Consider the following 14,546-nt stretch of genomic DNA (forward strand, 5'->3'; position numbering starts at 1 on the left):
GCTGGACATGGATTCTGGCCCTGGCGAGAGAACATGAGCCTGGTCCCAGAGCTGCAGGCTGGCGGGTTATGCCGCTCTTACACTTCTCTGCCAGTCTGGGCCTGTCCACCGCCCTCACTCTGTCTGCTACCACGCGGAGCAGGAGTGCGGACTGCGGGCACAAAAGGGCAGACCTCCTTCAGAGGAGCTGGGATCAGCTGTAAGAACAGGGTTCTTGGGTTCCCACACCTCTCCTGACCTATTACTACTCCTTAGTGTGTGCTGTTCCCTCCAGCTACCCCTACCTCCTGCTTCTTCCTATTGAGACACACCTCAAGGCCTCTTAGGCTGGAAGGGAGCCTTCCTTCTTCCATTTTTGAGATTCCTAGTATTTAAAAAAAATTAGATGCTAAACAGGATTAAAAAGCTGTAGTAGATTTTCAGTGTTTACAGTTAACAAATTAACACTTCAAATACATAAAACAGACAATGACTCTAGGTATAACTTCATTTGTAGATAACATCAGAAGTCTAATTTAAGGCCCTTTGTGAACCCAAGGCTCCCTCCTTCTCTCCTCACATTCCACAGGCCCACACATCCAGACATTTCCTAGGAGGGGAGGGGGATACCTGGCCTGGCTCCCCCTCCCTGTCACCTGGGCACCTGTGAAGAGCCCTGGGGGACCTATGGGGTGGGTTAGGAAGAGATTCTGTTCTGGTCTTGGCTCAGAATTGGGTGCAGACCTATGGGTGGGCCTGGGAACTCCAAACAGACTTAGATGCCCTTAGGGCAGTAGAGGAACTTAAAAATTTCCAGATGCATCTGAAGGGAGAGCTCCTCATCCCAGCTCCAGCCCCATCCAATCTCCTCCAGACCCCAGCCCTGGGGGTCCTGGCTGCCTGGAACACAGACATTCAGCTGCTGGGGAGTGACTTGGTATGCTCTGTCCAGAGGACTGTCAAGGCAAATGGGGGCCCAAGATGGAAGTGGGCAGAAAATCCAATTCCCAAAGATGAATGCTCAGACAGGCACAAGAAGAAATAGATGGAGGTCAGAAGACTAGGCAGAAGAGAAGTGCTAGGACCAGGCAGAATGGCGGTTTGGGAGGCAGGCATTGGGGCTCACTGCCTGTAGTTCAGTGCCTGGGGAAATAAATGTAGATGAGGGGGAAGCAGAGTACAAACCTGCAGGAAAATAAGAATATGCTTCTGGAGTGCTCAGGCATGGAATGTAGCTTGTGAGACTCAGGAATGAATCCTGTTTTATTAGCTATGTGATTTTGGCCAAGTTATATAACATCTCTGAGTCTCAGGTCCTCATCTGTAACAGTGTCTTTTGGTGAAGAGCAAATATATGTAAAATGCCTGGGGCAAAGATCTCCCTCCATGACTCTTCTTCATCTTGCTGCCCCCCCCCACCCCCCACTTTACTTTCATGAAAATTGGAAGTGTTTCTTTGTTGAGGCCAGGAAGAGCCTTTCTCTGTCCTTATCTCATCTTTGCTTTCTCCTTTGCAGAGGTTTAAGGCGATTCTACCTTCTTCAGGGAGAGCTCTGGGCTCCAGGTAAGGTTGGAGAAAACCCAGGCTGGCAGTTAGACCCTGGTTGGGCAACAGCCTCAGGCCACTGGGCCCTCAGCTTCAGGGCTTACCCTGGTCATATTCAAGGGGCAGAAAGGAAGGAACCCCTTCATCTGGCTTTCTGGGCCCCAGCTTCTCTCCCCTTCCCAGCAGGGCCAACTGCTAGTCTCTTCCATCCCACACCATGACTTCCTTGACCTGTTTTTACTCCTCTTGCTGCTCAAAACTCAGGCGCTCAAGAATTCTTCCAGTTCTCCTCTCTTTGGACCCCACAGCACCCAGATTGCCTGGATTCTACTCCTGGTTTCAACACTAGTTAGTGACCTTGGCATGGAGCCAAGGCTCTTGGAGCCTCTGGTTCCCTGTCTATAAAGTGGGGGTAATAATGGAACCAATAGCATCAGGCTTGTTGTGAGGTTAAGAAATTCCTTAAAAAAGGGCACCTGGACGGCTCAGTTTGTTAAGCATCCAACTCTTGATTTCAGCTCAGGTCATGATCTCAGAGTTCATGGGGTCCAGCCCCACATCGGGCTCTGTGTTGGCAGCATGGAGTCTACTTGGCATTCTCTGTCTCCCTCCCCCCCCTCTCTGCCTCTTTCTTCTTCTCAAAAATAAAAATAAATAAACATTAAAAAAAATGAAAAGAAATTCCCGAGAACAGTACCTGGCCCATGTTGTGTAAATGTTGGGTAAAAGCAACTATTATTATTGTTATTTGATGGCAGCCCTATGGGGGCAGCAGAAGGTCAAGGAAACCGTGCGTGCCCTTGAGAAACTTACATCACATAGATCATATTCGAATCCAGTCAGTACCTTCCCCCTTACCTTGGAATAAAGTCCAAATGCTCTACCACAACCTGGAAGACCTTGTGTGATCTGGCCCCTGCCTACCTCTTTACCTTATCTCATCCCACCCTCCCCCTTATCCTTCGTTTTCTATCCACACTGTCCTTTCTGTTTCTCAAATATGCCAAGCTCTTTCCCACCTCTAGGACTCTGCATGTCCTGCTGCCTCTGCCTAGACCACTCTTCCCCCACATGCTTTCCATCATCATGTCAAATTCTGCATTCTCAGAATGGCTTTCCCTGGCTTTTGAAGTTAAAGCAGCCCCCTTCTTCCATTCCCCTCAGCCCTCTAGCTCATAACACTGTTTCATTTTCTTCGTAGCACTAATTATCCGAAATTATCTTGTTTCCTTGTTTATCATCCGTCTCCTAAAACGTAAGCTTCATGAGGCAGAGAACTTATCTGGCTTGTCCTCCTCTGCATTCCTGTTAGCATTTAGAATAGCGGCTGGCATATAGTAGGTGCTCAATAAATAGCTAGTGAGTGGATGAATGAACAGGGCAGCCACGACTGTAGAGCAAATCTGAGTAAGCCCAGGGCCCTCCATGGGCAGGCACCAGTGCTGGGCTGGGGGAGGGACTTGCTGGGTCCAGCTCACTCTCATTCTCCACGTGTCGCCCAGGCCAGACGAGGTTCTCTTTGAAGGCAGGCTCCTAAGCCTAAACATTTTTGTACCTAAAGGGATAGTATAAATAGGTAGCAACCAGTACCATTATCACTTACTAATCAGGACATGGGAGCAGTATTCTGGAGACCCCCATCTGGGCCAGGCATTCAGTTGCTGGATCACAGGCAGGTTGTGATATAGAATGCACCCCCACCCCTGGGCTGAGGACAGCATGCATTTACCAGCAGGGGCAGAAGCATTTCAGCATTTTAACGACCAATGCCCCTACCTCACATCAGATGTGAGCAGATGAGCCTCAGCAGACTCTGCTGAGTCCTGTGGTTTCAGCATTATTTCAGGAGCTGGGGTCCAGAGCAGCTGAGCTGGTTGGCACTTTTGTGTTCCACCAGGTTACCCCCTCAAAAACAAAAAACAAAAACCCTTCTACAAATGAGCAGAATGGTCCAGAGAGGGCCTAAAATCAAGATATGACCAGAGGCAGTGTCAGGACTTCAAGGCAGCAGGTGAGGACTGGGATGTCTTTTTGCGAAAGGGCAGGACAGTCCCATTCTAGCTTTCTGAAAGCCCCCAGAGCTTTTCTTGGCCAAAGGTGGGGATATGTTCCATTACATCTCCCCTGCCCTTTCCTTCTGGGTGCCGATCCCTCTTCCCAGGGACTCAGCCAACCCCTCCTGGCTGCCAGTTGGGCCCAGGCAGGTGAGGACAGGTGTGCGGTGAACTTTCCTTTGTTTCCGCCTCCAGCATTCTTCCCATTGCCACCCCTTTCTCCCCACACCCCCAAGGATTCCCTGGAAGCTGAAGTGACTCAGGGATTCCAAAACTAGTTACCCCAGGAGGAAAACCCTCTGGAAAATGTTTCTCATGGCAGGGGATCACCCTAAGGAGTCTCACAGAGCTGCTACTGAGATAAGGGCAGAGGCTGAGCAAACCGGAGGGGTGGGGTGTGTGTGACTCAGAGCACAGGTTCTCAGGTCAGAACCGATCATCATAGTGGGGGAAAGGCCAACCTGAGGGGCGACTGTGTGCTTGGAGGGGGCCCCCTCTGCCTTTTAGGGGTTTCCTCAGAGGACATCCTGGTACAGAGGTAGGGGAACACCCCAAAGGCTTCTCCTGAAGGGCAATGGGGGTCTTTTGCAGCATCAATAAGTGAAACAAGTAGCTGGGATCACTTCCAGCTCTTCCGAGGACCCCTTCCTGGACAGGGCCAAGATGGGAAGATCTGGGCCAATGTCAGGTCTGTGGCTGTGATTGGTTTGGGGGACACCCAGAGGAATCCAGCTCTCGTGGGAGGGTAGTGCACCCTCAGAGCCTTTTCTGGGGTTGGGGGTTTCTCGGGAACACCAAAAGCCACCCTGGTGGCCATGTGCCAGACCAAATTCTGAGGAATAAGGAGCTAGAGCAGTGGATCCCAGCCAGCAGGGCTGGGTGCCTGAGTGGGCAGGAACATCCCATGGCCTCTGGCAGGTTCAAGTGAGACCTGTCCTGGCCCAAGCCTGGGTAAGTAGGAAAGCACATACTGCTGCGGGGGCTTCTCATCCATTTGCAGCTTACTGGGTGTCAGCACAGCGTGTCATCTCCATGCCAGGAGATTAGGTTTGGAGTTGCTCAGGGCTGGAGTGGAAAGCCAGCTCTGCCGCTCCCTAACTGCAAGCTTAGGTAGATTACTAAATTTCTTTGAGTCTTAGCTTTCTCATCTGTAATATGGGGATTATAGTTTCCACCTCATGGTCTTATTGTAAGGATAAAATGAGCTGGTGCATGTACAAAGCTTGGCACCATCCTGGCACGTGACACACAGGAGCTGAGGCCAGTGGCATGCAGAAATGAGAGGGCGTCAGGGAGCATAGCGCAGACAGTGGGTCAATGGGAGTGGGGTGATGTGTTCCCGGCCTCAGTGCTTTTCCTAAGAGCTCCTGCTCTCCCAGCCACCACCTATTTCCCCTAAGTTCCCACCTCACCCCTAATTCCAGGCTTCCCCCAAACCACCAGAACAGCTTCTCCCAATTTTCCAGACTGTCCCCTGTCCTCATCACTCCTCTGCTTTGGGGCTGCTCTGCCCTACAACATTTGAAGGATTCCTCCTCATTCTGCAGTTTAAGTTCTTCCTGGTTCCCTTTGTTTATTTTCTGAGTCCCTGGTTACTAGAGGAGTATTTTCTAAGGGAAAGTACATGCAAATCAGAAAACATCATTCTAGAGACCATGTCTGTGTATGAGTGTGTTGGGGTTGGGGGGGTTGTGGGTGTGGGGGATGAGGGGGGTCGATAGGCAAGGATGGAGGGAAAAGACCCAGAGGGAAGTAGGTGGCCTGCTCTCAATGCAGTGTATCCCAGGAGGGGTGACCCCTGGCTGACCCATGTCTTTGCGATCAGGTCTAGTTAAAGCATTTCTGAGCACACATGCTCCCCCAGTGGCCCAGGGAGCTGGGGGTGGGCTGAGGCTGGGTGGGCTTGCCCCATTGCCTGAGAGGGGCAGCTAACCTTGCTATGGCCTTTGTCCCCAATGCCCTGTGAGTGGGGGTAGGGGCAGATCTGTTCTGGAGGTGGGACCTCATGTTGGGTCTTAGTGAGGCTGTTAATTACCGAGGCCTTTCTCTTCCTGGCCTCACCTTCTCATTTATGCAATGGAAGCAATCACCTACATCTTCTTCCATCAGACCCTGAGCATCCAGTCAACAAACTGATGGGGTCAGGGTATTCCTGGCAGTCCTGTGGGGTTAGACCTGTATCCCTGGCCCAGAGAAGTTCAGGGAAGGGTGGGATGGGGGGGGGGGGCAGCTACTGGAGAGGGCGAGGGGAAGTTAGGGAGTGGGTAATGGACAACAAGGAAGAAATCTTAGATGATGAGGGTCCTAGAAGTTGGGGTCATTGAAGGTGAGGAAGGTCACTGAAGGTCAGAGAACAGAAGGGTTGAGGATCAACAGAGAGAGAGGGAAAGGTTCACTGAAGTGAGCGATCAGGAGGCTGTCTGAGAAGAAAGGGAATGGTGAAGACAAGGCCCTGGGTGGGAGCATGGAAATGAGGCTTCCTGAAGACAAACCAGATGATGTTCCCTAATTTGGAGTACCAAGCCAGCCAGGGAAATTCCCATAATGCCAATTCTCAATGCCCCAAATAGCAGAATACCATTAGTTTGACCCCATGCCAGGAAAGGTGCAAAGAACAAAGTGTCCCAAATAGGCTATCAAGGTGTGATGTGAATTATAACTTCCATGCAGATGGCATTTGAGCAGCTTTTGAAAACACTTTCAGGGTTTTTTGATTTTGTTTTGTTTTTTAATGTCAGGTCACTCCCTCCAAAAGGTTGTGGAAATAAATTTGAATAAACAAAACAGGTTTGCTGAAAATAAAACCAGGACGCCCAAGCTGCTCCAGTCAGCCTTCTTCCACAAGGCCCCACCTGTCAGCCAGTGCAGAACCTTGGCTGAGCGAGCAGCATCCATCATGAACCAGGTGAGTGCAAGGGGGCCTGGCAGGTGCTGAGATGTTGCTGTGGGCGGAGAGAGGCCAGGCTCTGGGTTTGGGGCTGGGGATCAGGTGGAGCTGGAAACCAGGATCTCAACTGGGAACAGCTGGGGAAGGAGTGCCCAGATTAGTTGAGAGCAGGTCTCTTACTGGCCTTTTCCTATAGGTGATCGTGTTCTTGGTAATGGCCATGGGAACCCACACCCTCAGTATTCGGATCAAGAAGGAATGCATCCACTGGTCCAGCTGCTGCCCCAGCAAAGGGCAGAACCCCACTCATGAATGGCTGACGCAGAACACTGTGCTCATGACCCCGCCAGAGAGCGCTAGCCTCATCCACTCCCTAGAATCCTGCAGGGCCAGTGAAGATGGACCCCTCAACAGCAGGTCTATCTCCCCCTGGAGATATGAGTGAGTCTGCAGCCCCCTCCCAAATTCTTGCATGTGTTCCTGTCAGAGTATATGCAAGGGTCTGGGGAGTTCCACACAATTCCAGCCTGCCTGCCCCTTTTTATCTGAGACTCCATAAAGATTTGAGTGTTTCACAAGGCCTAGTCTGGGTAGCTCTGACTCTTATTGGGTGATAGCCAATTACCCAAGATTTCAAAGCTCAGCTTTTTCTTTTTTCTTTTCTTTTCTTTTCTTTTCTTTTCTTTTCTTTTCTTTTCTTTTCTTTTTGAGAGCGCACACATAAGGGAGAGGAGCAGAGGGAGAGACAGAGACAGAGAGAGCGAGAGGGAAAGAGTCTTAAGCAGCCTCCATACTGAGTGCAGAGCCCTACTCAGGACTTGATCCCACAACCCTGGGATCATGACCTGAGCCGGAATCAAAAGCCAGATGTGCAACTGCCTGAGCTACTCAGTCAGTTGAACCTTTGATTATGGGCAGTATTACTCTTTCATTCGGTGTGCTACACATATATTAAAATTTTCTATTTGTGCCACGATGTAAAAAAATATTAGGAATCACTGAAATCAGGACAACAAAACAATATATTAAAAATTAGGGCTTAAGGTATCTCTATCCTGTGTCTTCTTGGGGTGTCTGTGTTCCCATTCCCCATAAATGTAACTCTGGGATGGGTGGACAAGTTCAGGGGGAAGGGAGAAGGTCAGCTTTGATTGAGACCAGATCCAGGGAGGAGACTGCAGGTCACCATGCTTTGAAGTGGTCTTAGAAGTCTGGCTTGGTCCTGGGCTAAATCCAAAAGAGGTGGGAGCCCCTTTGGGGAGGCTGGGTGCCCGATGGCTGACTTGGCTGGGGTCTAGACCCCTTGTTTGGAGGCCATGACCCCCTGAAGACTACGTGGCTGATCTTCCCCAAAGTGTTCTTTGCGATACTTGTCCCACATTAATCAGAAATTAATGATGACAGTTAAGTGTGGGAAAAGCTGCTTGAGCCCTCACCCCTCAGAGATTCATAATGTGCTCAGAGCGTTAAAGGTTGCAAGAAGTCTGTGGAAAAGAAGACATAAATTCAGTATTTCCCAAACTCATTTGGCCACAGGCCTCTTTTCTTGCAGGGTAGTTATGAGGGAACCTACTCTGGGAAATGCTGTGCCAGCTGAGCCCCAGCTCAGGAGGGCTTGTCTGTAGGAGAATGGCCTTACAACCGAGCGACTGTTTCCTGCTAGCCTTTGGGAGTCTCAGACCTTTGGAGCATCTACTTTTAAAGTCTTGTTTTGGCCACAGAATCCTTTCAGAATGAGTAAATAAGTGTTACCATGCACGCTTATGTGTGTTTATAATATATGCATGAAAAGTGTCTGGAAGGATGTGCAGAAAATAGTTGACAGTGGCTCCCTCTGGGGAGTGGGACTGGTAGGGATACAGTGAACTTTACAGTTTTTTTAATACTTGGACGTAAGAGCAGTTTTTACTTTATAAAAGAACGCTGAAAGTGTAATGACAATTACAAAAAGAAACCTCATGCCTGAGCCCAGCATGACTATCAGATGGAAGGAGAGCCTGTTTGGTGGAGGCTGCTAGCCTTCCCCTGCCTCTGCAAGGACTCCCAGGCCCAGAAAACCACTCTTCTTTCCCCGATCCTCACTTACAGGAGGTGAAACAAATCCCAGAGAGGAGGGGGTGACTTGCTTAAAGTCACTCAGCAAGTGGGTGCAAGAGCTGAGACAAACAGCCAGGCCTGCCTCACTACATTTCCATGTTGGGCCCTCCCTGCTTCCGGCCCATCCCCTTGTCTGCCCAGCCAGTCTCCCTCCAGAGTCTGATGAGTGCCACCCCCACAGGTTGGACAGGGACTTGAACCGGCTCCCTCAGGACCTGTACCACGCCCGTTGCCTGTGTCCACACTGTGTCAGCCTACAGACTGGCTCCCAGATGGACCCCCTGGGCAACTCGGAGTTGCTCTACCACAACCAGACTGTCTTCTACCGGCGGCCATGCCCTGGGGAGCAGGGTACCCGTGACGGCTACTGCTTGGAACAAAGGCTCTACCGCGTCTCCTTGGCTTGTGTGTGTGTGCGGCCCCGAGTGATGGCCTAGTCATGTGCCCATAGCTGGTTCCCGGGTGGAACACTGGAACTGGGTGCATGACCACCTGCCATGGTGAGCCAGGAACCCGAATGCTCAACCCTTACAAAACACTACAGGAGCAGCAGGATTGTGGGACAGGGTGGAGGACTTTGGGGGGATCTGCACGTTTCACCATTTGGAGTGGATGGGAAATGCAGGGTGAAGCAATGGAGCTGTTTATGCCCGCTAAAAGAGAGCATCCTGCATTTCCTCTTGGGAAAGGTCATAAAGGCCCTCCTCGTTTCTGGAGGCCGCCACCCCCATCTCTTCCTTTTCTCCCATCCCCAGCTGCCATGGCACAGCACAAGCACTTTCTTGCTACTTTCCTTGTTGTCAGTGGAGAGGCCCTCATTTCATTTGTTTGTTCATCTGTCCATCCATGCCTCCATGCCTCCATGCCTCCATGCATCCATCCATCCATCCAACACTCAGTGAGCATCTCCTTTGCACATACCTTGGTTCAGTTACTAGGCTCTGAGGAAGAGGCTGCTATTGAGCGTGGAGACATTTATCCAAATAAATAATCTGTATTTAAAACGGCCTAAATTGTCTTGGCGTCCCTGGTGCCTGAACACCAAGCTCCCCAGCCTGGTTCCTTCTCTTCCCCACCTTCAGTCCTTACCTACTGCCCTGTTCTTCTGCCTTCCAGAGTTTCTGCTGTGGCCTCCCATCCCTCCCCTTCTCTGGCTCCCTGGCCTACCCCTGAACACTGGGGTGGGGGTCAGGCTGCCCTCCTGGCATGCTGGAAAGACAGAGGCCCATTGAGGCACTGCAGCAGGCACACAGCGCCCCCTTGTCCCCCCAACAATCTGCCTTTGTCCTCAGTCTTGGCTGCTACAGCCTGGTCCTGGGGGGTGCTGCCTGGGCCGGGCTCCAGCTCCCACCATCCCTAAAAGGAAAAGGGAGAAAGGACAGCCAGGAAGAGAGGAGTTAGGGGAGGGGGATGCAAACTTCTTCAGGCCCGGGTCCTTGGGGGGCTCCTAGTTTAGCCCATTTCTCGGCTCACCACCTGGCTCCTCCCGGTTTCTTTGTGGACCTCCTCCTTTCCCCCCCCTCCTCCCTCTCCCCTTCTCTGGGCGGGGTTGGTCTCCAGTAAGGGGAGGGCTGACCACTCCTCCCTGCCCCGCCCCACCCCTTCCCATGTGCTTCCTGGGGGGCTGTTGCAGGCCCCAGCAGGGGCACTCTGGGCAGCTGGGAGAAGACCCATCTGGGCAAGCCTCCCTGCGGCCCCACAGCCAGCCTGCCTACTTCTCTTTCAGGTTTCTCCAAGTGCCTCCCTGCTCCTGTTTGCTTCCCCATCTCTCCAGGTTTCCGTCTTCCCAGTTCCCTTCCTGGGCTGGTGGCAGTGGGGGCTGTGCCTGGTGGGCCCCACAGAGATGCTCAGTGCTCGGGATCGCCGGGACCGGCCCCCCGAAGAGGGGGCAGCTGCAGTGCTCCAGGGCTTCGCCGTGGACAAGACCTTCCTTTCCTCCCTCAAAGGCATCTTGCTGGAAACTGAGCTGGTAACAGCCACCTCCCCAACCTGGCGCCTCTATCTCTCCCAGTGTTATCCCACTCTTCCTTCTCCCCATCCCAGGGCCCCCACTGGGCTCACTCCTCAGCCGCCTCCTTTCCCAGGCTTTCTGGACACCCCTGCTCTCTCCAGCTGCCCTGCCCTCACCTCCTACCCTGCCTTCTTTCTGCCTCTCCATCTGAAGGCAGTTACAGCAGGTTTAGGTGCAGCAGGAAGAACTGAAGTTAGACCGGACATAAAAGGGCAGACTTCCTGCAGTCCCACTGTATCTGTTGTCTGCTCCCCATGAACATCTATTCTCAGGAAAGGATCTTCCCTTGTCACTTAGCAAGACCTTAGTGTAAACTTAAGTCCATTGCATATATGTCATCCTACATTGCCAGAGCCCAGGGACCCTTAAAGTCCATCTGCCTTCTAAACCTTGTCTCTGGGTGTAGAACCAAAGGCCTTGTTTTGGTCCTTGTTTAGAGGAGTTTCTGATATCTGGGAGTGGGGAAAGTATTATGGCATAGGGGGTCCCCTGGGGGTGCAGGACTGCTGTGGGCATGACTCCAGAGGCTGGAGTTCACCCTGTACCCTGTGCTTCAGCAGGACACCTCTTTTGTGGTTTCCATAGAATGGTGCTCCCTGGGGCAGTGCAGCTGGGCCACACTGCTGGGGTTGCTGGGATCCAGGGCAGGGGGAAGTGGGAAGCTGGAGACTTCCCTCAATGGGCAAACGCCCTGGAGTATGGCTCCCGGTACCAGAGATGGGGAGGCCTCCAAGGATGGGTGGTGGGGGCCAGCCTGGGGGAGTTCCTCAGGAGGGGAAGGCAAAAATCTGGCCATGCCTGTGTCCCCTTCCTGGCAAGCTTCACATATTTGGTCCCACAGGCCCTGACCTTCATCATCTTCATCTGCTTCACGGCCTCCATCTCCGCCTACATGGCTGCAGCACTACTTGAGTTCTTCATCACACTCGCTTTCCTCTTCCTCTATGCCACCCAGTACTATCAGCGCTTCGATCGGCTGAACTGGCCCTGTCTGGTGAGGGACCCTGCCTCCCCTACCATATTCTGGTCCCTTTCTTCTCTGAATCCTAAGTTTTCCTTTTCCCTCCCAGCCTCTCTCCTTTTCCTGGGTCAGTAAGGGGCCCAGCCCTGACCCTGATTTCACTGTTGTCACTGACAACAAGGATGCAGATCACTTAGAGTTGCTCTTCCACTCACCAAAGGTCCAGGTCCAGGTCCAGCCCTGCCCTGGCCCTCCTGGCTGGCATGCCCCAGCCCTGTGCCACCCAGGGCCTGGCTTCTTGTCCTGGTCTCTTTGCATTCACCTGTATCCCTTCCCTGGTTAGCAGTGGGGTCTCTGTCTCTCTCTCTCTTTCTCTCAAGTGCTTTATATTGTGTCCAGGGGTATCTCCATGCAGGGATTCATAGTGTCTGAGGGTCAAGCTGCTGACCAGCCTGGAAAACCTCAGGGTGATGTTCCCTTGCCCTCTGACTTCCCTTTGACCCTGCACCCCCGACCCCCCAGGACTTCCTCCGCTGTGTCAGTGCCATCATCATCTTCCTGGTGGTCTCCTTTGCGGCTGTGACCTCCCGGGATGGAGCTGCCATTGCTGCTTTTGTGAGTCCAGCCCCACAGAGCTCCCCAGGCCCTAAGGACCTCTGGCTGGTGTTTGCACACTCTCTGTGCCTCCCCACAAGCCCAAGCCAGTGCCCAGGACTCTGGCTCACACCTTGCCCCATACCACCCATCTCCTTCTGCCTAATAGATGGTGGCCAATGGCCTTTATTGTGCCATCCCTGATTCTACTCCCACAGGTTTTTGGCATCATCCTGGTTTCCGTCTTTGCCTATGATGCCTTCAAGATCTACCGGACTGAGATGGCACCCAGGACCACCCAGGGTGAGTGTCCGTGCTCTGGGGAGAGAAGATGCCCCCTCTATCCTTTGCTCCAGCTACCCCATCCTGATATGCCCTTCCCTGCCTGCCTCCATATTCACAGATGACCAGCAGTGACCCTGAGCTACCTGGCTCCCAGGCCCAGCCAGACAAAGGCAACAGTGCACATTTCCTTTGGTTTCACTAGCCCACAGCCTACTACCTCCCAGCCAGGCCTACAGAGATGGATTCTGGCCTGAGAAGTCACCAGATACTTGTCTGTGGGGCTCAGTGCTCTGATGAAGCTCCAACAGGAAGGAGGTGTTTTGGGGAGGGAGGGCAGGAGGAAGCTGGTCATTCCCAAATTAAAAGATTCAAATCCTACTGGTGAGTCTTTTTCTTCCCCAGAAATCAGGCAGATTAGGAAAGCCAGGGAGTATTCATAGAAATGCTGCCTGGAGCGGGTCATGGTCCCTCTTCTGCAACCAGGTCTGAGCAGTGAGGAAGGGCAGCTGCACTGAAGGTGCTGAAAACTTCCTTCAACACAAAACTTCCTCTCCACATTCTCTGTGTGCCAGGCCTTTGCGGAGTGCCTGGTGGCTGGGTTCCCAGAGTCCTGTGTCTGAGAAGGCACAAGCCTTCCCCATGTAAGTGCCCACCTGCCATACCTGCACACCCAGGTTCCTTGGTGGGTTTGGGACCAGGTGCTTGCCTGGGGTGTGTGTAGAGCTCCCCCTTGTGGTGTGGGGAGGACTTGGCCCACAGGCCACAGGAGCGAGGTCAGCCTGCGGCACCAGATGAGGGCAGAACTTCCCAAAATGCTGGCTCTGGAAGAGCCCTTAGACATCAGCTGGTCCGATGACTTCATTTCACAAAAGAGAAAACAAGCCTAGTCACAGGGAGCAACCTCTTTACTTGTGACAGAGCTGGGACTAGAACCCAGCTTGCCTAACACCTATCTGTAAGGGTGATCTGGATACTGTTCTAAACTCCTATAGTTCAGGAAAAAAAATGGCCCAGCCTCATCTCCAGCTCCCTCCACCAGTGGGTCCAGTCTTCCAGCTTACCAGCGCCTCATCAAATATTTCCTGAGCATCTCCTGTATGCAGGCCCTGTGCCAGGCCCCAGGGATTCAGGAGTGACAGGTGGGCCTGTCCTTGAGCTGTCACAGACTGGGAAGGAGACAGGCTAGTCATGACTGCCCACATAAATGCTGTGGGAGAGTTTGGCTAAGGGGGTTTGGAGAACAGGCACTGCCACAGCCCAGGAATCAGCCCTGCCTGGCCCATGATAGTTCAGCACAGCTGGGATGTCCCTGCATAGCCCTATAGATCCCACATGACCTAGCTCAGTGGCTTGCTCTACCTCTAACGCTGGTTTGCTCCCACCCTGAAATAACTTCCTTTTCTCTGGGGTGCTCCTTCCAGATGCAGCCCCAACCCCAACCCCTGCCTGAACCTTGGAACTCTGGAAGAGCTGCTCTGCTCCCTTTGGTGATAATCATGGGTCTCTCTTGGTCTGACTGCTCCGATTTTCCTGTCCTCATGTCCTCCCTGGCTTCTCACCAGTACTGGCAGCCTCTCCAGAGCTAGAACCAGTCAGATTTTGTATTTTTCTGGTTTCTCCACATTCTCAGGGCTCCATGCACAGTCCATTCTCCACCCTTGGGGGAGTTGGGATCAGAGGAGGCATAGGAGGGGCTTAGCCAGGTCAGTTCAGGAGATGGGGCACCAGGCGAAGGGATGAGAAGATGGTCAGGAGAACCTGAGCCCATAAAGCCCAGCAGGGGGCAGGCATTTGCTTGAAGCAGAATGGGAGAGGGGCCAGCCCTGTCTGTCCCCTGGGCAGTTGTATGACCTGGGCCAGACTGTCCCTGCCTGGTGGGAGCTCGGAGAGAGTGGGAGTGTGATCTATGGTGCGCACCTGCACATACACCTGTGCTCATCTGTGCCCGTTTGGAAGGCCAAAGTAAAATGAGCAATGCCCATCTTTGGTCCACAGTGCCTGTTGATTCAGGGTCAGCGGCAGCTGGCTCCAGTGTCTCGGGATCCCCTCATGATGAGGGGCTGACCATAGAGGCTGGGGTCAGACCTGGGCCCCAGCTGACTATGCCTGAGGATGATAGGGAGGGGGGGCAC

At 52.8% G+C, this 14,546-nt stretch overlaps 2 protein-coding genes across 4 annotated transcripts; both read left to right on the forward strand.

Annotated features, from left to right (window-relative positions):
- The first annotated feature begins 1,402 nt into the window (after positions 1 to 1,402).
- Positions 1,403 to 9,571, forward strand: IL25 (interleukin 25). Of its 2 annotated transcripts, XM_040476688.1 has the most exons (4): positions 1,403 to 1,543; positions 6,318 to 6,484; positions 6,663 to 6,907; positions 8,745 to 9,571. In XM_040476688.1, exons 2-4 carry the CDS (start codon positions 6,476 to 6,478, stop codon positions 8,998 to 9,000), a joined length of 510 nt encoding a protein of 169 aa, XP_040332622.1. In that variant the 5' UTR covers positions 1,403 to 1,543; positions 6,318 to 6,475; the 3' UTR covers positions 9,001 to 9,571. The 2 variants fall into 2 exon arrangements, with proteins under 2 accessions (XP_040332622.1, XP_040332621.1); XM_040476687.1 differs by lacking the exon at positions 1,403 to 1,543 and having other exon boundaries at positions 5,848 to 6,484.
- Positions 9,572 to 9,947: 376 nt separating this feature from the next.
- CMTM5 (CKLF like MARVEL transmembrane domain containing 5) lies at positions 9,948 to 12,792 on the forward strand. 2 transcript variants are annotated; one of them, XM_040476690.1, is made up of 5 exons: positions 9,948 to 10,532; positions 11,416 to 11,568; positions 12,058 to 12,150; positions 12,348 to 12,432; positions 12,533 to 12,792. In XM_040476690.1, exons 1-5 carry the CDS (start codon positions 10,407 to 10,409, stop codon positions 12,544 to 12,546), a joined length of 471 nt encoding a protein of 156 aa, XP_040332624.1. In that variant the 5' UTR covers positions 9,948 to 10,406; the 3' UTR covers positions 12,547 to 12,792. The 2 variants fall into 2 exon arrangements, with proteins under 2 accessions (XP_040332624.1, XP_040332625.1); XM_040476691.1 differs by lacking the exon at positions 12,058 to 12,150 and having other exon boundaries at positions 9,949 to 10,532.
- Positions 12,793 to 14,546: the final 1,754 nt, after the last annotated feature.

Source organism: Herpailurus yagouaroundi, unplaced genomic scaffold (genome assembly GCF_014898765.1).
Source record: "Herpailurus yagouaroundi ecotype Mexico unplaced genomic scaffold, PumYag 141, whole genome shotgun sequence".
Lineage (NCBI taxonomy): Eukaryota > Metazoa > Chordata > Mammalia > Carnivora > Felidae > Herpailurus > Herpailurus yagouaroundi.